This window comes from Xiphias gladius, chromosome 2, assembly GCF_016859285.1.
Source record: "Xiphias gladius isolate SHS-SW01 ecotype Sanya breed wild chromosome 2, ASM1685928v1, whole genome shotgun sequence".
NCBI classification, from domain to species: domain Eukaryota; kingdom Metazoa; phylum Chordata; class Actinopteri; order Istiophoriformes; family Xiphiidae; genus Xiphias; species Xiphias gladius.
In genome coordinates this window covers 559,969-584,968 of record NC_053401.1, presented here as the reverse complement: position 1 = coordinate 584,968, position 25,000 = coordinate 559,969, and the positions used below count along the sequence as shown (strand labels likewise).

Sequence of the window (25,000 nt, the reverse complement as noted above, 5' to 3'; positions counted from 1 at the left end):
CCGCCGTCAATACGAGATAACGAAAGGGTCATCAACACACGTTTTTAGTGTATTGTAAGTGCACGGCTCAGATGTTGTGGTTCCACAGACAGATCTTGTTTTTAGCTTAAATCTGTCTTGGTCTCTTCAGGGGAAAAATGTCACTAGCCTCCTCCTTTACCAGCAGTGAGACGGCAGATATTTCACAACCTGGACGACCCCAGAGTCTCCGTAGACCTGATTCAAAGTACGGGTTCTCCTGTAGTTCAGCATCTGGACGCGAGTTCAGGGCTCGGCTCAAACGCACTTGAGTTGCACAGGGGACGTTCGTCCGTGTTCTTCTGTTATCTGACACACCGATCTCAGATCTGTTGGAGGCTCAACCTTCTGGAAAGATCCTCCTCCTTCCCCCCTTCATCCAGGCAAAACTACCAACACGGCGGGTCAGCGTGTGACAGCTGAGACCGACTGATCACTGGACACGGCGGACAGTTGTTTCCCTGGCCGATACAAACAACCTATCACATGTCCGAACCATCACCACACCAAACCTCAAACGCCCGCCGCAGGAATCCAGGGGGTCATCACAGCCGCTGACGTGAGAATTCGGGGAAATGATGCTTTTTCATGACATATTTTACGTTTCAGATATGAGACCGTTTCTTCTGGAGCGCTGGAAAGAATTCCTCAATGTTCGACTGGTTTGTTTTTTCAGCTGAACAAAGAATGTAAAAGAGCTGATAGATGCAACAGACTCGGCAGACAAAAGAGAAAATCCACCTTCCAACAGCCCCAAGTCCGTCTGATTTATATCTCGCCTCCTCTCCTCTAATAACATTAATTTACACGTTGTTGAAGATGTAGTTAAAGCTCGTCGAGGTTGGTTTTAAGAGATAATTAATGGATTAATCAATGGATGGTATTGACTTTAATGGGGTTTTGTGCATTGATGTGGGGTTTTTAACGGGGCAAAAAAAAACCTTTAAAATTTACCAGATAGCACGAGCAGCATCTGAATCTGTCACTTAAAGGAGCTTTAATTTCTCAAATTCAAAGGTGGCTTTGTTACCTGGTTAAAGTTACTAGAGTTGCCGCAGATATTTGGGTTAACTAGTGGATTCTAATATTTTAAGAGGTTTTCAAAGGGGTTTTTATGTGGATTAAGGGATTTTCAAGGGGTCGACAAATTACAATTCATCCCTGGATTTCCACCTTAAAATGACCTCAAAATCAGTGATGTTTTGGTACAAGGTAAATATTACAGGATACTCTCCAGAACTGGGGCCAATTCATAATGCGATTAACTGAGTCTGAGGGGATTTCACGGGTTTTGTGGATGGATTAAGTGGGTTTTCGTTTACTAAACAGCCTTAAAATCATCATTGGGCCTATACTGGATGCATTTTAACTGCTCGTTAAAGCATAAACTAAGGTAATAAAGGTATTTTAACTAGATTTTAAAACAACAGTTGATGGATTCATTGATCAAATGTAATATTGCAGTGTCTTAATTTGCGGTTTGCCACGCTCAAGGGTTTTTTTAAATGGGTAAAACCCCCTTAAAAATTGGGGGGGGGGGGGGTTACACATAGGCCAATTATTAGGCCTAATTAAACGAGCTTTTATTTTGTATTAAGGTGAAAATATTAGCTGGTACATTTCAAAGGGTTTTTACTTCCAAAAATGTAGCATATTGAATTCTCTCAAACTTTCTTCATGACTTTCGTTGGTAAACGAATCGTATTTGGCAGGAGGCTGTCGAGTAAACTTTCCATCTGACAGGATGACCGAGCACATAAACCCTGAAAGGTGATGAGACACCCGTGGACCAATCAGCGGGTGTCGAGTGGAGCCGTTAACACCTGCGGCTCAGGCACAGACACCGGTCCGGCAGATCGGCCACCACCTTCAGACTGCTCCCGATCTCTGGAAACGCGGCCAGCTCATCGGCTCCGACAAACACCGGACATGTGCAGACTGGATTCACGACCAAACCCTGGTCCATCAGCAAACTGTATATTCTGCAAAGTCTGCCAACAACCCGACAACCACTCACACTCCCTCCCGCACTTTGTTTTTACTCAGCTGTGCGTTTCGCGGTGCGTAAAGTGTGCGTCAAACCTCCCCAAACCCCCCGGGGCCACTCACCGATGGACACCAGTTTGATGTGCTCTCTCTCCAGGAACTCCAGCGCCACAGACACGTTCTCCAGCTTCATCTGCCTGAAGTTGGGTCTGCTGTGATACTTTCTGTACATCTTCTTCTGGCTCAGCACCTCCAGCAGCCCGATCAGCTTCAGCCCGTCGCTCAGGTCCTTCTGCAGGTCGTTGATCCGCTTGTTGAGGACCTTGAGGTGCTCGTTGCACCACCTGGTGAAGGTGTTCTGCTGGATCTTCTTCCATGGAGCGTCCTCGGCCAGGTCCTTCTCGGTGGCCGGCATCTCCTCCTCCTCCTCGCCGATGTCCGCGGTGCTCTGGTAGAACTGCGGCGGCAGCTGCTGCGGCTCCACGTAGCTGCTGTTGCTCATCATGGTGCCCCCCTTTTATAGCAGAAAGCGGAGTGGGAAGAGAAGAAAAGGCAGAAAAAAGAGAAAAGAAGAGGGAGAAGCGGGGCCGTAGGGGCAGTGCCAAGCCTGCTGGGAGTGACACACTTCACTGAAGTCTGCGTAAAGCGTGAAAGCACGCGCTCCGGTGAGAGAGCAGATCCAGAGTCAGCGGATCCAGTCTGCTGGGTGAGCCACGGGCTCCCGTGGGAGTGAACTATCAAGAAAGGCAGAGGCAGAGGACGAGAGCAGCAGAGAAAGGGAGTTTCTTCCACCGGACTCGGTCGCTGCTGGGTCCGGGTAATGACGCGCGGGCGGCGGCGCGGCGGCGGCCTGGAGACAGTCGGATCTACGGGTGGAGGAGAAGTGGATCTGAGGTTTAAAAAGCTCGGCGTCACTCCGCTGGACTCTCAGGAATGCCCCTGCCATGACCATATACAACTATAGACCGGGCATCCACTGATCAGACTGAGGGACGGAGGCCGCAGCTCATTGGGCGGCGGGGGGCGGCGGGCGGGGTCAGGCTGGACCCCCCCCCAACCACCGCGGGACCCGGGGCTCCGCGGCCACGGTGACACCACCGGGTATTTTTAGAGGGTCCAAACCTGGGAGAGCCACCGGGGGCCCGTTAATAAAAAGCTGCTCACGAACCGGTGCCGTCATCTGCTGGCAGCCAATCGGATGACCGTGTCGGAGACGCAGAAACTTTATTTCTAAAGTGACAAACGCGAACCGACTCCGGAGGCTGTCAAATGCGGTGTTTACTTGGTCTTTTAAGGCTCAAACTAAACCCATTTTAAACCGCTCCAGATGTGGCAGGTGGAGGCTGAATCCGGACCGAGACCAGACGGGTACAAATACATTCATCAGTAGATTAAAGATGAAATAAACCTGAAATAAATGGAGTTAAATATCAAATTCAAAGATATAAACAACACAGCATACTCCCAAACAGGTGGGCATCCATTGAAAGTCATAATACTACACTCCAGCTCTATTTTATATTTTTAATATATTTTGATGAACTATTTGATGGCTGGTATTTAATGGTCAATTTATTAACTGATTTATTTATTTCATAGTTTATTCTATTAATAGAATTGTGACCAATCGAGTCTTCAGTACTACAGAACTGAATCTCTTAATTTTTTACTTAAATTCCATTAATTTACTCAATAATGATGTAAATTATTAGGTATTTTAATAGGATTCGGGGGGAGGATTAATGGATATATTCATGGATTGTGATACATCAAGGTATTTTAATTAAAGGATTTGTCAGATTACAGAAAATAACTCAGATTTTTCTTATAATCCTTTGATTTTTACAATAGAAGATCTGGTTGCAGCTTCTTAGTTGTGATCCTTTGCTGCTTATTTTTAAAAATATTAAAATAGCACAAAGAGGTAAAATGTGCAGCACACTCTGAAAATATGCCCCCCCCCCGGCCCTGTCATATTTCTGTCATCATGGGGGTAAAACAGCAGCTCTGAACCTCTCAGCCAGACACCTGTAAATATAGAGACCAACTAAATTTAAGCTGAGGTCTTCAGTGATTCACTCATGATGCTCTCAGAGGATTCAAGTAGTGTCTGTGGTCAAAGGCCTCTGGTGCTCCCACAGGGGCACATGGATAACAACGACAACAGGATTAATAACAATCATCAATAAGTGTCAATACATTCTGACATTACTTTCTCCCATTAATGTGTGTTCCTTACCCTGGCTGGATGTTTGGCACAGAGTCCCCGGAAGTCCAGAAACCTGTGGGAAACCTGTGGGGAACCACAGGAAACCTGTGGGAAAAAACACAAGATCTGTACATTGAGCTCACAAAATAAAAACGTCCAAAGAGGAGGAACTGTACATCAAACTGTTTGTGCATCCAAATTACTGTCTTCTGCACGCGACACTTTTCATTTGCAGACTAGATATTAGATGTACAGCTGTACCTACAAATGATATTTCCGTTATAGAAGACGCATACTCAATTCTAATAATAAAAGCCCACCTTCTGCATACAGGTTACAATCTTGCTTGCAGAAGATGCACAGCCTGTAACATCATCATGTGGTAGAACAGAACATAAAACATAATCTAACAAAGTTGTAATGTGGAGGAACACGAAGTGTAAACGTTACGTGACTTGACTTGACATAACACAGCGAGTTGTAATGTAATGTGACGTAATATAGCGAAGCATAACATGCAACAGAAAATATAAGACAGAAAACACGGAAGAGCATAAAACATTACATGGTGAAACGCACTTCACATGAAATAGCATCATGGAACCTGGTGAAATGAAATGAAAATGTCAAAGAACATGACATAAAATTAAATAAGTGTAACGTTACATGGAACAACAAGATAACGTAGCATTGCATCACGTAACATCAAATAAAGTAAATTCAATTAAAAAGGTTCTGTATATTAAGCTTCTGTTTAATCTCCACTTCATAATTCTTCAGGCTCTGGTCTACACACAAAGTGCATTTTTGTGCCCTAGTTTCTGTAAAAGTTACATCACTGCAACAACAGAATAAGCAAGATTTTTAAAAACTTGTCGAGGTTACAGAAAGATTCTACTAATTTTTGTTCATGCATTTGATGATAAAGTCCGATGTAAGAGATTCCTTGAAAATAAAAATAAGCAGGCAAAATGTTCATTGTGATGCACCTCAGTTTTGATAAAATTAATTTGTACCTGTATAAGGTTTAGTGACCTTATACAAATATGACAATATATATTCAAATTGTATGAGAAAATCTAAAAAACAGAAACATACCTAACAAACACCTTCATGGGACATTAAAGACAAGGATAAACTACTTTTTATTTGTCTCTTCATTTACAAAATGTACAGGTCCATTTAACAAAATCATCACATAAAAATACAGACATTAACAATGTGCAGAAACATCAGTAGTTAAGTTCCGTGTTCAGTCCTTTTCAGAAACCAAGAAGAGACAAGGAAACACAGAAACAGAATAACCCATCACTTCAAACAGCAGCCACGTGACAACATGCTGGTCTACTCTGACTCAGGGTTTGGTCCAAACTAAAACCCGAGTTCCTCAGCGCACCTGACACTGGACGGCGACTAATGCGGGCCCACAGAAACACAGCCTGAGGAGGCATCTGAAGAGTTAAAAACAGTCCCACGTTTTGATATCGTCACGTCGTCTGTCCTCTCCAGAGTCAGGTGCTTCAGATGGATCAGTTTCATCTCTGTGTCCAGTACAGAGAGAGGTCCAGGACGTGTTAGCCTAGCTTAGCACAAAGGACCGGAAGAAGGGGGAAACTGCTAGCCTAGCAACGGTTGTTGGTCAACAAATAGCTCCAAAGCTAATTGCTAGTAAAACCACAACGTTTCATTTTTACATTTACATTTCTACATATCTACGCTCGCTAAATAAACAAGACACAGCAAATACATCAGACATGGAGTTTGTGAAGGTGCATTTTTCTTTTTCTAGGCAGGCAGTTTTCCCTCCTTCCAGTTTGAGTTAAACTAGTCTAAATGTTTTCTGGCAAATTACTAGTTGGCTACGAACAGATGCCATGGCCTCAGACATGCTCGATATCCTGTAACTACCATAACAGCAACTAGCTATGAACAGCTGGCATTAATGCCCGATATGCTGACTAACTACCACGTCAGGTGGTTAAGAGGAGCTAACATAACAGACATGTCAACTGTAGCTACCAAAATATTAACTAGCGATAAAAACTTCAAACAAGATGATTGTGCAAGATGTTTTGTGGCAGCACTGGCTAAAAGTTTCCTCCTGCTTCCAAACCTTGCGCTAAGCTAGGCTAAACACATCCAGTTATTTGCTGATAAGGTAAAAATGGCTGCTGTAACATTACCGAGCTACATACAGCTAGCTGGTGCTAAGCTAAACACATCTTGGTATGACACAAGTTACAAATAACTACCATTACATTGCATATGCTAGTTAGCTAGCTACAAACAACTGGTATAATGGTGAATATTCTGCTTGTAGCTACCATAACAATGCCTAGCTATACACACGTAACATAGTGTTGACTATGATGATGTAACTTTTATTTTTATGTATTTTAATTGTTTATTTAACAGGGAAAGTTCTCATTGATCAACAGAAAAAAAGGAACTGTAAATGAGTTAGCTTAAAAAGTTCCTTTTCATCTGTTTTCCCTGAACAGATATTACAAAGGTAAAACAGCATATCTCAAAATTATTTTACATGCTTCACTCTGCGTGCAGTCTTTGTGCTAAGCTAAGCGAAGCTAAAAACTTCTAGGTATGAAAATAGCTAACAAACAAACAAAAAGATCAGACAACTGTTTGTAACTACCATAACAGCTAACAACAAGCAGCTAAGCATAATGTTAGATGTGCAAACTGTTTGTACCAAACCTAAACTAGCTGAAGTTACGAAAACCTAATGTAAAATCGGTTATGTTACCTGTACACCAGCTACCCACGGCAACAACATACAACACGTAAATGAGACAGATGTGGAGTTACTTCCAGTCTTTGTGCTAAGCTGAGCTAACATGTCGTGGATCCATCTCCTGTCAAACAGATGAAACTGATCCATCAGAAACATCTAACTCTGGAGAAGAGTTTACAACATCAGACTGTTTTTAACTTGTAACAACAGAAAACAGTAATAAAACGGTGGACAGCGACTAGCAGAAGTACCGGATTACAGCACTCACGCCGCCACTGTCATATTCAGTGAGCACTGTCTAATTCTAAAGCTGAATCTACTAAACCTACCCCCTCTATTTCATGCAAATTCACTACTCATCTAAACCTAACATGCAACACTGAGGTGTCTACAGTAGCTTACATTCGTCATGAAAACACCAAGGATGGACTGATTTAGGTTTCTGATAACACTAAGGAATATTCTCTGATTTAAACTAACAGCCAAATAATCTGCCTTTTTTAATTTCCTTACAATTTTTCAAAGATTTGTGGTTTGAGGCAACCAAAAAAAGGGTTTTCAAAACATTCCTCCACTGTTCCTGTGTGGTAAAAAGATGTGGTCTCTACAGTATAAAGCCATTCATGGAACATCTGTGGAGGTTTTTGGAAGAGAACCACAACGATTAGGGAATATTACAGGACAGTGTTTCATAAACATACAGTTGCAATCAGAAATATTCAACCCTCCCCAAGTTTTTAAGGATTTATCAATTAAAGTTTTCTCAAAGAGCAAGATTCTGCTTCGGATGACTTCTTCATGAGTTGAGTGATACATAAAATCAACACAGAAAATGCAAGATGTAGTATTTGTATGTAACAGTATATTGTTAAAATAGCCATGTCACAATTATTCAACCCCTATATAATATTGTGGTTTTCAAAGATGTCTGACAGTTTTTATGGCCTAAAGTGGAGTTGAAACATAATTAAGCCTTTGAGAACTCTATAATGATCCTTCGTTTGCTTCAGCTATGATGCATATATAAACCCCACCCATGAAGGTATTCAAGGTGAGTTGCAATCATGGGAAAGACAAAGGAGCTTCCACAAAAGCTGAGAGGGGAGATTATTTCATCACACCTGAAGGGCCTTGGGTATAAGAAGATTTCCAAAAAAATGTAATATTCCAAGAGACACCATTGGGAGCATTATAAGGAAGTTTAAAACTTATGGAACAGCTGCAAACCTGCCTGGCCGTGGAAGAAAGCCCAGTATTTCATCAAGGGCCCTTAGCAACTTAGTCAGAACAACTAAGAGAAACCCCCGTGTGACTGCAAGACACCTACAGGATGACCTGATGAAGGCTGGTACAAGTGCTTCAGTGGCAACCATAAGACGTGCACTGACTAAACAAGGGCTTCATGGCCGGACTCCAAGACGCACTCCGCTCTTGAACACAAGGAACATCAAAAGTCGACTAGAATATGCCAGGAGGAATTTGGATCAGACTACAGAGTTTTTGGAGACAGTTCTACGGACTGATGAAAGCAAACTGGACCTCTTTGGAAATGTGGACAAGCAGTATATCTGGCGTGCGAAAGGCCAGGCTTATGACCAGAAGAATACCATCCCCACCGTCAAGCATGCAGGTGGGTCGTCGATGATGTGGGACTGTTTTTCTGCGGCAGGAACTGGCCATCTTGATCGTGTACCTGGCATCATGGATTCCCAGAAATACCAGAACATTTTAAAGAGGAACGTGATGCCTTCTGTTGACAACTTAAACCTTGGTGATCACTGGACTTTCCAGCGAGACGATGATCCCAAGCCCACCTCCAAGTCAACCAAAGATTGGTTGAGAAAAAGATCCTGGAACGTCCTGGAGTGGCCTTGTCAGTCACCAGATTTAAATCCGATTGAAAATCTTCGGTGGGATTTAAAGAAGGCAGCTGCAGCACGGAAGCCATCAAGCATCACTGAGCTAGAGGCTTTTGCATGTGAAGAATGGGCAAAAGATTCCGATCGAGAGGTGTAAGAGGCTTGTCAGCACTTACCGAAAACGTTTGTTTGAAGTTATAAAAGCTAAAGGATGCGCCACAAAGGACTGAAGCTGCACTTAATATTAATACTGCGCATGCACGTGTTGAAAGAGTTACCTTTCTCTTTTGAACTTCAAAGTCAGGTCAACTTTGGTTGTCAAAATAACTCAAATATCAAGTATCAAATATTTTTTGTTGTTTAATGAGGTGCTTTGTCATTTGTCATTATCTTTCATCCACATCACTATAGTGTCCTTCTGAGGTGAGGGGGTTGAATATTTCTGATTGCAACTGTATATAAAGTGTTAACATAGAGACCTTCTGGAAATGTTTCTGTACAGCAAGTCCAAATCTGCATGAGACATGTTCGTACGAAACCAAGCAGGTCCTTGTGTTTCCGTTGCTTCTTTAAACACCAAACATGTAATTCTATGCGACAGGAAAAGCCCTCAGAGTTATTTTTTCTGCAGCAATGTTCCGGCCAAAAATGAGCAATTGATCAATGAAATCTGTAAAGAAACAAAAAGCATAAAGTATTGTCCTACTTGGTAGGTATTGTTCCGCACAAAATTTATGCCGCAAATATTTGCATTTTTGCATCGAAATGTAAATATCGGCAAACCAGTAATCAGTCCATCCCCAGACTCTATTTCTACTGCTACATTTTTTTGGCAAACATCTGACGGCATCTTAACTACAGTCTAAACAGCTGTATGAAAAATAACTTCCTTTAAAACAAGCACCAACTATGACTATGTGCAATACAGCGCAAACGATTACCAAGTATTAATAAAAAAGAAAGATAGATAGGTGCAGCGTTTGTACAGAGTAACATCTGCATGCAGCTTCTAGCAAGAAAAAAGAAAAAGACAGATTATTGAGAGGCTGATTAACGATTATTCAGTCAGCATCCACACTTGCAACCAAAACTCTTTTCGCATAATTTGTACTAGTGTTCACATTTTACAACATTTTACTCGATGACACTGATGTTTGTCAGCTCAAGCTCTGCAAGTTACAAATAAAATGTAAAATCAAACGTCCTGACACATTATTGACATATAAAGACACAGGTAGACGTACAGAGACAACAGTAAAGACTACAACAGACTGAAGCGTCAATTCTGTGGAAGCCCAGATACACCACATAAAGAAAAACCAAACAGATTAAACGAAAAACTCAAAGTTAGGCTATATTTTCATTTACTTAATTAAAATGATGAGATTTAGTCAGTAAAACTCACCAGATAGTAAGTCAAAATTCTGACTTAGTTTAAATTATGAGACAATAAGTCAAATGCTTATAAATGATGGGGTACTATGTAAATCAGTATTTTGGCTTAATATCTCATTAATTTCGACTTAGTAAGTTACAACATTGACTGAATTTCTCAAAATTTGGCGTAATCAACCAGTCAAAATTTTAACTTACTATATCATTATTTTGACTTTAAGTCAAAATGTCGACTTAGTGTCTTATTGATTTGAGCTACCATCAGTTTTTTATTTTTCTCATTCCTTTTAAAATCGCTTTAATTATTATTCTCCTGGCGGAAATGGGCTTCCACACATTTCCAAGAAAACCCTGCAAAATAAATGTCAAGTGTTTGACCATGTACATCTTGAGCCAGCCACCTCTTCAACCAAACTATCGAAACAACTATCACGGTATGTCACAGAATCGGTTGTTTGTCCTTTAGTAATAATCTCGTTAAAGCAGCTACATGTCTAACTGTCATGCAAAAACTGTACAAAGGTCTCAATGACACATGCTATTTATCATTTAGAACAATACAGGACCGGTTTAACCTTAATCAATGTCCTGCTATTAATCACATGAATCATCAAATACTAAATAAATAATTGTAATGTGACTTAATTCAGTTTAAATTCCCGCAGTTCGTTAAAAGCCTGCTTTGTCACGTTAATGCCACTTCATCCGCCATATACATATTTCATCTATCAGTGCAGTTTGTTTTGTTTTTTTTAAATTCAGTACCGTGTTTCAGATATTTTGCCCAGGGAGGGGTTTGTTATTTCTTTGCTATTCGACAGCGTCATATACTGTAAATAAACTGGAATGTCTGTTTCTTTGAAGCTGGTAATTATTTGGTAAAAGTCACATGCATCATCATCACAAATCAAGACAAACAGTTTTGACAGTTTAAATACCTGATTCCAAACTAAACAGGATCACAGTCATTTAAACATCTTATTATAATTTCTATTATTATTTGGTCACCACTTAAATGTAAACTTATATCAGGCCTCTATCAAGATCCATTTACAGACTGAAACTTCTCTATGTGCAAAAAAGAGGATGGGGTGATTTCGTCATTCCCAAAAAAATAAATAAAAAATAAAAAATGTGTTCATTCTGACCGGTCACAAAAAAGAAAGATCTGTGGCATCTTTAAGAGACCAACTTAAATGTAAGCGTAGGTGAGAATGCAGATTGGTTTCTCTTTGGGGTTTGAGATTTGAGCGTTAACAGCATCTCTACCGCCCCCATTCGGACAGGATCGACCCTTCTCTTTCTTATTTTCTACTGGAGGAAAAAACAACAACTTTCTTTTCAGGAAAAAGAAAAGAAAAGAAAAGAAAAGAAAAGCCCATTGGTTTTATGACTATCTTTCCAGGTAGACCTGAAGCAGGAACCTTTAGTAGTTACAAATCAAGAAACCATTAGTCAAGGTGTCCCTCAAGGCTCTATACTTGGTCATCTTCAGTTTACTATTCACATAAGTGATATCTGCATCACAAATGTTTTTTAACAAATCTTCCCTGAAAAAGAGATGTCGAACGTAATGAGAAAAGCTATTTAAATAAATTATTAACTAAAATCACTATTTGTACTCATTCCACAGACGCCAGTCAATTTCATACCGTAAAAGCATTAAAGGCAATTAATGAATACTGATATTAATAGTAGTAATTAAATACTTTGATAAATCTGCTGATGATGAAGGTTAATGACTGTACACAGAAGCACCTCCTAAAATTTACCAGTGGTGTTAAATTATGGAGGGGCAAATAATTTATATCAACCCTGTCCGAATGGGCTGTATCAGAGCTAAACTATTGTGAGTATTCAATTTTTTAAATTTTCATCAAAATCTTTAATTTTCCACCATGCGCTCATCTTTTATATCTTAATAAAGTTTGATCTGCATAAATAAGATACAAAATATACATTTTTAGTAACGGTAACACTACTTTCATTCTTAACATTCGTAACATATTTTCTACAACATATTGTGCTCTATACGCTTTTCCAAAAAACACTAAGAGATATCTGCCCCCGAAATCATAAAAACTAACTGTTATACTATGCTGTGCAAAAATCTTTTGAAATTTAAAGCAACTCTGGCACAATCTTAGCTTAAAACTGATTTAGGGAAATCAGTTCATACAAATAATCTCTCTCTCACAAATGATTTCTCCAACAAATTATTAAAAAGTGCTTTTTTCTTTTTTAGATGTACACACCAGTTTTGTTGCACTGTGAACATACAAATACAGATATTTTAAATATATATATTTTAAATTGATCGATAAAGGGATTAATTTTTCTTTAAACCTCCCCTCATGCTACAAAATAAACTGTTTAAACTACATTATTGGCAATTTTTGGACAAACACATAGGAAAACATACGGCATAACGCAAGACTCAAGCAGAGTCTTAATGTATTAAACACTAAACAATTAGATTTGATCTGCTACCATTTTCTCCATCATCAGTGTAACTCAGCAAGTGCAAAATATTCTTTTAATCCAGTAATGGAAATATAAGGCAAACAATTTTAGAGCTGAAACAATTCGTTAATTGACAAAAAACATAACGGACTGATTATCGATTACACGCTACACCTATAAAGCTACAAATCCAAAGCATTTGCAGCTTTTAATGAGTAACATCTATATAAAAGGACCTCTTTTGTTTCAGATCTCTTTGTGTCACTATTGTTAAACAACTTTTGAACATGTGCAGGGCCATAAAATCCAGGTGAAAAATCCCTGTGTGATGATGATTTACGTCTGGTTATTTTCGATCTTAAAAAATAACAGAGAATGACAACTTCCAGTTGGACTCGTGGATAGTGATGGCTGATGTTTGAAAACCACATTAAATCTATCTGCTGACCTTCTGTACAGCGCTGACCTGCAGGAAGAGTTAAAGAGTCCCAATGGACGACTTTGCGAATTTAACGATCTTACTGCTTTTCTCTCCGGCACTCACTGACGTCCGTGGCGCTGAGGTCAAACCGCCGTGGCAGTGACGTCCCACTAAACAGAGCGATGCAACAAGCAGACATCAGGACGGCAACATGTATGAGGGCAGTGCTGGATGGGTGACGGCAATCCCACAATCCCACAGTCCCAGAGTTCTCAGTGAGGACACTCAGTGTAGTCCTCAGGCCCTGGTGAAGCTGGGGACGACCAGAACTACGATGGCTGCCACAGCCACCGCTGCCACCGCCAGGTTCCAGCCTTCAGCGTCAGTCTGCTGACAGACAGGGAACAACATTAAGGGAGTTACAGCGAGTCTGGAGTTCAATTAAGAGTAGGGCTGCAAGTAATGATCAGATTATCTTATATTAAAATAAATGAAAATAAAAATCGTTTTTTCGGTACATTTTTTTTTTTTTTTTTTTTTTTAATTGTGAAAAATGGCATTGACAATCTCCTACAGCCCACGGTGACGTGTTCGATGGTCCAAAAGCTAAAGTTTTTTAATTTAGTATTACGTGACAAAAGAGGGCAGATCCTCACATTTGACAAGCTGAAACCAGAGATTTGGCGTCTTTGGTTTGAAAAATTACCGAAGCAACTAGACGATCATCAAAATACAAGCCGATTAATTTTCTGTCCCTCAACAAGCCGACTAATCGATTAATCGACCGATCGTCGCAGCCCTAATTAAGAGCTAAGGTTTTCAGACCATGTCCGCACTAACTCTCCAAACTGGACAAATTTCAAAATGCTCATCTCACGTGGTAGTGTTGACGGGGAAAACGCAGCTTTTTGAAGTTGGGTCACATTTATTTATACAGCCCAATAGCACAACTTAGCTTCAGGGGTTCTTATAATCTGTACAGCATGCGACCTCCTCTATCCTTAGACCCTTGTATCAGATGAGACGAGACTCACTGAAAAGTACGTATGATTATCAAAAATATAAAGCAAAGATAAATACGAGGAATTTCAAATTGAAGACAGTCAACTCAGTAAATCATGTTAAGAGAAACCCTTAACGTAGCATGCTTATCTCAGATATCACATTGTGGGAAAACAGCTTTTCAAAACAGTAAACATCATCAAAAAGCAAAAATAAATGTGACAACCCAGAGTAATATGATCCAGTGAGTCAAAACTGAATCAGCATATTACATGTTTGAAATATGTAAAAGAATTTTGACAAAATGAAAACCACAAATTCATAACTTTTCAGACTTTTTAATAACATCTAAGGCCTTTTCAGTGTTCAGTGTTTATCAAGACCTGCAGATACCGTGACTATAGTGCATTCAGAAATTATTCAGACCCCATTTTTCCCCTCAGTCTACACTCAGTTCCCCATAATGATGAAAACTTAAAAAATATCAAGTTTCATGGCAAAGTGTCTGAATACTTATGTCCATGTGATATTTAAGTTTTTCCTTTTTAATAAATTTTCCAAACATTTCTAAAATTCTGTTTTTGCTTCGTCATCTTGGGGTGTTGAGTGTAGATGGATGAGGGCAAAAATGTAAAAAATGTAACGAAACTAAAGGGGTCTGAACACTTTCTGAATACACCATGTATGAGATTTGTTTTTTTATTTTTTTTAAATCATTACAAATTCCTCACATGTATTTATATTTGGCAGTAATGAGCTTCCATACACAAGTAAACGCTATAAAACCAGTGGTGTCGTGTGTGTGTGTGATTTTAGCAGTGACTAAAACACTGTTGTATTAAAAGTAACCCTGTAAACAGATCTTCACTCCCTGAGCTTCACTAACGATTGACACACACACACACACACACACACACACACACACACACACACACACACGCAGTCAGTCAGTCCTCAGTACTCACACCCCCACACTGGCAGGCCCAAAAGTCCTAATCTAAACCTACGGACTTAAAGACACAAGTCGTACAATCCCTGCTGGAAGCTGCAAATTACAAACTACGTAATTTGTCCAAGATGAAATCCAACTAGAACTGAAACCACCTGAGCACGTATCGTATTAAGGCTCCAGCCTGCTTCAAACAAAAGTGCCTGGTCATCCGACGGCATCTGAATTCACATTTCTGAAGGTGGAAACGAGAGGCTGCATCCAGCAGTTTTTGTAACTTTCCAAAACAATCGATCCGGCAATGCCCCACGTCCCTCAGTGATTGGTCAGCTGTGTGAAGTTGTGAAAGTGGACGGGGTTTTCTTTCATCCTCAACACAAACCATTTCTGTGACTTTTCACGTGAACGACTGGTGTGATCTGAATGAGAGTCTTCAGAGAGCCTGTCTGAAAATGCGCTCTGTTAATCCCACATTTAAACCAAACGGCCATGAGCAGTTCAGCCTTCAGAGTTTGTCGAATAACACGTCATACAAACCATTTCTTTTCAAACATGACCCGACTCTTGTGACCCGATTCATGGTTTCCACATGATCGCGAGGCCTGCGTGACGTAAAGTTGGTCACCTGCCCGAGTCCACTAGGGTCCGTGCAGATCCCTGTGAACACGTGTGCGCGCAGCCCAAAATTTGTGATCGCACAGACCGTCCATACTACACGCACACCGCCGCATCTGCATACGCGTACCCATGATTGTAGTATGTATTGAAGCACATACACGTCCGCTGTCCACGTGCCGGTCTACATCCGTGCGTGTCCGTGCTGGAGTACGATCAGATATTGTGGAAAAAATTTCAGACTATCAATCCAACGTGCGTCTTTTCACGCCACCTTCCAGAATAGGTAGAAACCGTCTGACTTGACTCGAGGTCAGACAGCGAGTCATTCCAGCTAGTTCGTTTGAAGCACACCGAGGCCTTAAAGTGAAATATGCTCGTTAATTTGTGGTGGAATTTACACTTTAAGGATAACACACATCAAATTCGGTCACACTAGTGCTACAAGAGCAGGGTGAGGTCAGGAACAACTACTGTGACATCGAAGCAGTTATCTTGGATTAAACCTCAGGTTTCAGCCACTCTGGGATACTAAGAGAAGCAGAGTGTCTGGTAGAGAAAGAAGGGCATGGCCATACCTGGTCCCCTCTAGGATGCCATCTCCTCCCACCAGCACCAAATCAAGGCCACTATAACAATCATTCCTAAGAAGGGGATGGAGAGAACAGGGGGCTCAGACGGACGAGTGCAGTTCTGGGAAGAAGACAAAAGGTAGGAGTGTAGGGGGGGATGGAGAGGGGAGTGTATTAAGAGGAAATAAAACCATAAAATAATCAGAATAATAAAAAAGTCAGAGGGTGTGAGGGACAACGGCGAGCACGGAGCAAACAAAAACAAGTGATTTGATATGAAGGGTCAGGAAAAGAACAAAATAATGGACAGAAAAAGAAAAGAGAAACAGATTGATAGGCAAGCGGGTTGAGCATCGAAACCCATCAAATTTACAGAGAATTTGATAAAGTTTGTTGTGTAAAATTCGTGTGAAACAAAACGTGAGGAAAATCAGATAAAAACATGACGATGAAGGGGGAGGAAGGAAGAAGAAAAAGCAGGCAATTAGAGACCGACATCAAAGATGGTTAAAGACAAGATGGAGAGCTTTGACGGCAGCTCATCACCGCAGGAGTCACGTTAAAAACATCTGCATCTTGTCATTTAAAGATCTCTGCCGACACCCTGAAGAGCTGCTCTGGCAAATCACCCCGGGAAGCGTCGGCAGCACCGAGCGGCGGTTACACCACCAGGTCCACTACAACCATGGAGAACAAGAATGTGAGCGCGTGACAGGATGAAGAGGAGCAGAGGTGGGACCGAGTCACTGTTCTACAAGTCCCCAATCAAGTCCCCAGGTTCAGTCTCTTGGCACTCAAGTCCAATCTCTGGACTAAAGTCCCAAGTCAAGTCCTTAGTCCAAAGCCAAGACAGATGAGTCAAGTCTATTGTCAAGTCTCATGACAAAAGTCAGAAAAGTCGAGTCATGACCGTCAGGCTCCACTTCTGGCCAACTGTTCAAGTACCAAGCCAAGTCCCAGGCCAAGACAGGCGAGTCCCAGATCAAGTTCCAGGTTAAGACTGATAAGTCTCAAGTCACAAGTTTACGAACAAGTCTTGACGGTAAAGATCCAAATCCAGTGCCAAGCTAACTCTCAAATCACATGAGTAAAATTTTGTTTTAAAGTCTTAGAGTTTCAAAGACACGTGGTAAGTTCCAAGTCACTCAGTCAAGTCTCGAGTCAAAACAGGCAAGTCGCAAGTTCGGGGCCAAGTCCGACCCTCATGTCCCAAGTCCAGCTCAGTTTTACACCAGGACCCCTCTGCTTTGGGATCGGGGAGGGCATCTCATTGCTTAAGTCTTGGGGCTCAAGTCAAAGGAAGACACAGGTCACTGGTGTTGAAGTTGAAGTAGAGTTACGAGTCCTGACCAGTAGGGTCAGTCAATGAAATAGTGACTCCGGTCCACACCTCTGGAGGGTGGTGAGGTCGGACAAACAGAATCCAAATCTGTATGTTTGGATTGAACCGTCTGTAAGGAGATGTTTCACACATGCTATGTTATCAGCCAATCAGACTAACCCTTACTGACAGTATGCTCCGTTTCCTTATGGTTTTTGTTTGATAGTTGAAGTAAACCTCCGATTCCCGGGGTCTGTGCACAGGAGGCGGCATGTTTAGCGGAAGTAGAAACGGAAAGATTGACGAAAACAGAGTGCCCAGCAGATGTTGAGAAGAAGCTCGCAACCAAACGCTCAGAAATCGGCTACATGAGCAGAGCCGCAGCTACTGCAAACCAGAAAGCAGCACGACCGATGAGGCGCCCGCAGAGCGTTTAGGCCGAAGCTTCTGTCGACCCACATGCACACAGCACAGACAGACAGACGTCATGAGAGGAGTGTGGATCTGGAGAATATCCACATTCAGGCTGCAGTGAGTGTACGGAGAGATTTTTCCTGGTGTAGACTGTGTTGCACTTACCTCGAACTGTTAAATTATTTTACACAATTACCTTATCCCCTCAGCTTGAGAGAGACTCTAAGCTGCATTTCTTCTGCAGACACCGTTACCTGATGCCCAGCGCACCAATGCACCAGTTTGTCCGACAACTACGACAGATTTCTAAGCACGAGGAAAGACGGTCTCAACTGCGCTAAGGTCAGGAATCATATTCGACGACCCCACTCCCAGAAGCACCTGAGCCGATGACCTTCGACCTCTCACCTGTGACTTCCTGCCCACCAGTTTCTGCAGCTCGGCCCTGCAGCGCTGCAGCTCCTGGTCGAGCGCCGCCCGCTCCCGCCGGCTGCTGTCGTACAGCTGCTGCAGCTCCGCCAGCTCGCCCTTCAAACCGTCACACTGACAGAGAGAAACGTTAGAGCCACAGCTGTCGCCGGACACGAGCTCACCGCCGACCTGTCCGCACAAACAGTATATGATTCTGTCACGCTTGTAATTTCAGAAACAGCTCTGTCGTTACACAGATTGTCCACCGGAGGCATCGATGAGGCTCTTTTTGGTCTGAAACGTCCTGCTCAGTCAAAACATTCTCATCAGATTTTGTAACTTTAAATGTCGATATGAGCCTCAAAAATCCAGCATCCGTCAGGCTCTGCCTAAAGGAGAAAGCTGTTTTCATCCAAACAATAGTGACCAGCACATTACATCACAATATTTAGTAATCCACAAATTGTCCGGGCAGATATATCGGCTAATATTGCCTGATTGCAAATACACTTGTGTCTGCATGTAAGTAACACCAAACTAAAAGAAATGCAAAATAAATGTGTAATTTTAGAGGCATTACATAGTTTGTTTATTATTCAACTGTAAGATGTCTCGTACTGCACTGGAGTCTTCAGACCGTCTGCAGACCACTGAGGACCCGCTAACAACCTCTGGAAAGGGTGCTGGAAAGCTCATTTCAACTCTACCCTCATCAGAATCTCAGAGGAATTTTGTGTTGTGGCCACAGATGTTTTAGACAAACAAATGCACCGATGCAAAACCTCAATCTGCAGTCAGACACGTTAAACATTTCACCACTCAGCGCTCGAGTGTTTGGCAGTGCACACACGATGTTGTAATACTGGGGGATTTTGATCATATCTCACAGTTCTGCTTCAGTTTAACACACATGGGTCTGCTGTCCCGTTACCTCTCTCTGAACTTTCTGAGCCGTCTCCTCGGCCTCTTTGAGCTGGACCTTCAGGACGTTGAGCTCTGAGCTGCAGACCCTCTCCTGGACTGGGGGTCGGTCCTGGCGTTCGGGACCGGACTGGGACAGAGTGATGTAAGAGTCCGGCTTCATCCGGTCTTCCCGCTCACACTCGGTGTGGCCCTCCACTCTGACTGCCAGGTACACGTCATCACACCTGTACACCAGGAGGAAAGGTGGTTCAGAAGAAGGTGTAGATGACCGTAGTCCTCTATTATTAGACTCATCGGTGTTGCCTCAAGCTTCACAAACACTGTAGGAGTTTTATTTTGAAAGTTTTGTGAGGAGGTCACAGCCGTACGCTGTGACGCACGAGAGCGTGTGGATCACGCCAAAGTTTTCCATTTACCACCGAACTACATATTAAATGAAAGGTCTTTGTATGTTCTTTGCAGAAAAGATGTGCCTTTGTATTTGGAGGCTGTAAGTGTTCAAAATTTTAAAAAAGAAGGTATTTTGAAGGAAACCATAGGAATAAATACATATAAGATACAGAACCATGAAACAGTGAAATAATCCATTACACGTTTAAAACTCAGATTATTATTATGTTATATGATCTTTAATCTCGGGCAAATTTCTGACGGACTCAGCTCTGAGTTCGATCATTAGAGAGGTTTCCTGGTCCTGATCCTGGTCCTGGTCCTGGTCCTATCTGACTCTGAGCTGTGCTGCCTGTGAATGTCTGACTGCGAAGACACGCAGTCAGAGAGGCCTGATCGCTGTCAACATCTGTAATTAAGTATCAGGGGTCCCCAGCAGTGTGGGTGACAGCTGGCTGGTCCACTCACGCGTCCCGTTGCCGCTGCAGTTGCTCCACTTTGCTGCTCAGCTCTTGGTTGCGGCTGGTCAGAGACTGACGCTCGTCCGTCAGCGCGAGGAGTTCGTCCCTCAGCTGACTCATCTCACCTGAGCGCACACAAAAGATTTTCACACTCATTACATTCACCTTAAGGAAACACCCAGAACACCATGAAGGAGGAGTCCACCGCCGGCACAGCAATGCTGTCGGCGTCCCCCGGAGGCTGCAGAGGTCACTACAGCCACAAGATGAAGGTGTTGGACAGAACGAACGACACACTGAGGACTTATGTCTCCTGAGCCTTACAACTAGTGGAGCTAAAAATCTGCTCTCAGATTCATCGCCTAACATTTCTTTGCTGCATGACTGAAGTTGGTGCTGGCCTGGTGTCTATTTGACTTGAAGTACGTTAGTTATCCTCCAATGGTCAGAAGGAGTCATCGTTTAGTTTTGTCACTGTGCCGTTGGTTTTTAATCAGCGCAGCCCTGTGGACAAACTGTTGTAATGAGGGACGACACATGCTAAGTAACGTCGGTGGTGTAACTGTGTCCGATTTAGCCAAAAGGCAGGTTGATGTTAAACATGAAACAAAAACAGACAGGACAAAGAAAAAGCAGATAAAACTAGACTGGCATTCAGTGGAGCGCAAACATGCGACCAATGTGGAGGAAAGTGATAAAAGAGAAAAATTCCTGGACCTGGGCCGGGTTCTTCCCAGGCCCCGGCCCCGGCCCAGGCCCCGGCCCCAGCCCCGGCCCAGGCCCCGTCCCCCCACCTCGTTCGGTCCAAATTGGTTAAGTAGTTTTACGTAATCCTGCTGACACGGGTGAAAACATGAGCTCCTTGGTGGAGGTTACAACATCAAAGTAGACGTTAGAGGATGCAGCATAAAACCATTGGAAACACACAGAATCACATAGAACAGAACAAATCTGATTGTTTTAACGTTGTTGTCTGGGCCACATCATCTTTCTGGGCCAGTGAGGAATTCAATTTAGTTGAACTTCCTGCACCAAACAGCTGTGCCAGTCCTCGTTCACAGCCCCCCACAGGGGGAAACATCTTTAAGCGAACAGAACCGGACCAGACACTTTCCCTTCTCAGTGCTGCTGAACTAACGAGGTGCCGGGTTTTATTCTGCAGAATCTGATTTGAATGTCATGGAGACGCTGAGCTCCAGGTCTAAAACAGGCACCGAGATGACGAGATCACCCACTGACGCCTGTACATCATCAATGTTCAGCCTGTTGAGCACAAAGACGGTTCTGTTTCCAGTCTCGCTCCAGATGCTGCGAGTTAAAATGCTGCATCGGACCGTGGGAGTCTGACTCGCCTCTTTGCAGCCGAATGACGAGGACAAACAGAGCCGTATCGGCGCTAAACACTTCTCATGGTTAATACGCACTTTGAACTGTTAATCTGCATCTTCTACGGAGAGCTGAAAGGTCTGCAGTGTCAGACCATGTCGGGGTGTCAGCCGCGGTCCTCTACTAAAAACAGGACTGTGCTTCTCCCTTCTTCAAGTTTAACAACCTTGAAATTCAGTCAGATGAGTCCCCCTTCACACTCGGCCCCAGTTAACTGTGAGGCTCAAGTCCGGACCAGCTGTTTAAAATGGGAGCACTGGTTTGTTAAAAGTCGCGTCACCAACTCCTTCTACAGTCCACCAACTAATTCTCACATCATCTTCACACGCTGTGACCAGAAAAACACATGTGTACCCCCCCAAACACCCACCCCTGTCTCATTCGCTAGGTTTTTGGAACTACACTTCCCATAATGCTTCAGGGGCGTTAGCTGTGGGCTACAACTTGAGCCCTGTTTTTTTTAAAACCTACAGTATATTAGTTCGATTTCAGTCAAACAGTCCCATTAAAAGCTGCTGAACCAGCTGTGATCAGCTCCTGTTCTCAGTGTAGCCGTTGACATTCAGACAACTGTCACTGGGTCACTGTGATACTGAAGGAAACTTAAAAACAGGAAGATTCTGAATGAAGTTCTGCAGTCTCTGTTTCCCTGTGGTTTCTAAGGGGGATTTCTGGAGCTTTATTCTGGAGGGACATTGGCAGCTGAGGTTGTGCTGAATGAAAGGACACCGTGCACAGGGACTAAGGCCAGAGACTTCTGAGGGGTACGGCTGCATTTCCATCTGACTCTCAGGAGTCAACTCCTCCTTTAGATGAACCAAGTCAGTCGTGGATTTCCTGACATTACCAGTTGGCTGATGAAGGACAGACCTCAACATTTAAACCTAAATTGTAAAAACGGTAAAATGATAAAAGACTTTAGGTAAACTGGGTCCAAGCGGCCGAGTGTCGCTCACCGTGGGAAAGAGTCTCTGTGTTCTGGCTCTTCATGCTGATCTCGGCTCTCAGCGTGGTGATCTCCAGCTCGTACTCCTGCGCCGTGGCGTGGAGACGCTGCAGCTCCGCCCTCAGCCGACACAGCTCCTCCTGCAGGGAGGCGATGTCGTTCTCCCTCTCCGCCGCCGCCTCCTCGGCCGCCTGCTGCAGCACCAGCACCTCCTCCTGAGCCGAGCGCAGCTCCTCCTGCACCTCCTCCAGCTCGCTCTCCTTCTCCTCCTCCAGACTGTCCATCTCCTCCTGGACCGACCGGAGCTGGGCTGGAGGAGGAGAATCAGAATTCAAAAGGAGCGGGCGCCCTTTGACTCCCGTCTTTGCGAGGAGTGTAAATATTATTGGTTAGTCGGAGGAAAGTAGAGACGTGTTGGACGGTCAGGACGTTTTTTTCTAGAGGATGTTTTTGTAAAGCGGGGAAGTTTGCTGGTGGTTTGGTTTGTGAGGTCAGGGTATTTTTTGAAAGCGAGTGTGTTCTTGGAACACGAGGACATTTCTGGACAACATAACAGTAACAACATTTTTCTAAAATGAAGACGTTTCGCAAAGTGAGGAATGTGGAGACATCTCTGGAAAGTCTTTTTTGTATGGATTTGATGTTCTCTCGTCTTCACCTGAGAAGGTATAGAACCTGAATCTGGATCCTCATGCTTGTAATCTACGTGGAGAATTCGCATAAAGCGTTTGAAGTGTGTGTTGGAACCTTGCAGTCTCTGGATCTGTCTGGTGAAACTCTCGGCCTGGTGGGCGCTCGCCAGTCGCTCTTCGTCCAGCAGACCTGAGAGAGAAGAAGAGCAGGTACAACAAAAACTGAACAAACTGAACTTGTACATTTAGATTTGTGAATGCGGCAGATTGTCGGTGTTATTAATCCATGGATTTCTTTTTACTATTTTTAATAGCAAAAAGAAATCAGAAAACAATTATCAGTTAGAACTCTCATATCTTTCTTTTGTTTACAGCACAAAACTGGTGTTTAATTTTGAAAGAAGCTTCCTGTAATTGATTGGTTAGTAAATATCAAACGTCTAATTTCATGTTTAATTTTCCACAGCAGCCTGCTGTAACTGGATATTTGAGAATTCAGAGCGAGTTGTTTTTTGTTAAATGCAGTATAATGTGATTATTCCAGAGGAAACATCGCGAATATTCCTGACTTCCTGACTTTTTAACGGTAGCTCTTCCTCTTCCTAATAAAACTGAAGCCTTTAATCTTCTGAACTGCAGCGTATGCGAGACGCGGACTGCAGACGACATCTGCTTCTTAAATACCAAACTGAAGTTTGCATTTTAAGAGTTCAATGCGTGGCTTTAGGTGGTGTTAACGTGTTTCACTGACCCTGCAGCTCCATGAAACTCTCCTCATGTCTCTGGGAAACCTCCCTGGTCTCCTCCAGCTCCAGCAGCAGCTGTAGCACCTGAGCTCTCAGCTCCTCCAGCTCCTCCTCTTCATCCTTCGCTCCTCCTCCGAGCTCTTCGTCCTCCCCCTTCTCCTCCCTCACCTCCTTCTCTCTCTCTTCCTCCTGCTGGCCTTTCTCCCCGTCTCCCGCCGTCTCCTCCTTGTCGTAGTTTTCCTCCAGAGACTCCCTCTCTTTGGCCGTCAGCGTTTCTGTCAACGTGATCGGCTTCTCCACCTTCAGCTCACACAGCTCGTCTGTGGACGGGAGATTTAACATCTTTACCTTTAAATGTCTGAAGCTCCACCAACCTCTGACAGAAGCCACATGGGAGAGAACAGGTTCATGTCTGGTAAGCTTCAAATTTAAGTTGCTGCGTCCTGTGCCTCCATCTGGTGGCGGTGCCGGAGAAAAGCACAGATCGGTTGTGACATGAAGGAAGCGAAGGAACCTTTTTGAAGGTTCCTTCACTGCTTCTGAGCGCAGAGAATTAAAAAAAGGATAACCGAAAAGAATAACGTCTTGAACACGTATAAAACTTGTGTGTCCTGGCCTCAAACCGGAAAACACAACACTACCTGCTGTGTGTATTATGTTTGCTATAAGACACAAATCCACATGACAGGTTGTGATAGTGAGGGTCAGTAAAACCAGAACAAAAACACAGATTTAGAACATGAAGCACAGAAAGTCGTCCTCTAAATTCCTCCTGATAATATTCTATGTGTTGTATTTCTAACTTCTGAGCTCAGCCTGAGATTTATTTCAACTCCCCTGTTTACCAGCAGGATGCAGATTGTTTTAACTCGTTGTTTTCAGCTATTTTTTTTTTTTAATTCAGTTCTGCGTTTTCATGCTGTCACTATTCTTGAGATTCATTTCAGTCTGCAACGAATAAGAGAAACAAATAGAAATTATTTTTTTACAAAGGGGGAAAAAAGCTGTTACTCATTTACCAAAGCTGAAAACAACAGAGAAAAACACAACAGAGGTTCCTGCAGCCGATTGCGTCGACTCTTGAATAAAACACGTCCTGTTTGGAATCAAGTGAAACCTGAATCCTGA

General features: G+C 42.9%; 2 protein-coding genes across 2 annotated transcripts in view; one reads left to right on the top strand and one right to left on the bottom strand.

Annotated features, from left to right (window-relative positions):
• Window positions 1-13,400: 13,400 nt before the first annotated feature.
• Window positions 13,401-24,214, bottom strand: LOC120803747 (coiled-coil domain-containing protein 136-like). The gene is made up of 7 exons (XM_040152596.1): window positions 23,878-24,214; window positions 23,242-23,316; window positions 22,505-22,804; window positions 20,170-20,287; window positions 19,319-19,535; window positions 18,385-18,519; window positions 13,401-13,493 (listed from the first exon to the last, which is right to left on the bottom strand). The coding sequence occupies exons 1-7, from the start codon at window positions 24,212-24,214 to the stop codon at window positions 13,401-13,403; spliced, it is 1,275 nt and encodes a 424-aa protein (XP_040008530.1).
• Window positions 24,215-24,262: 48 nt separating this feature from the next.
• Window positions 24,263-25,000, top strand: part of LOC120803742 (filamin-C-like) — a 37,694-nt gene continuing 36,956 nt past the window's right edge. Inside the window, exon 1 of the mRNA XM_040152582.1 lies at window positions 24,263-24,287. Within this exon, the coding sequence (XP_040008516.1) occupies window positions 24,263-24,287 (25 nt within the window). The remainder of the gene's footprint in view (window positions 24,288-25,000) is intronic.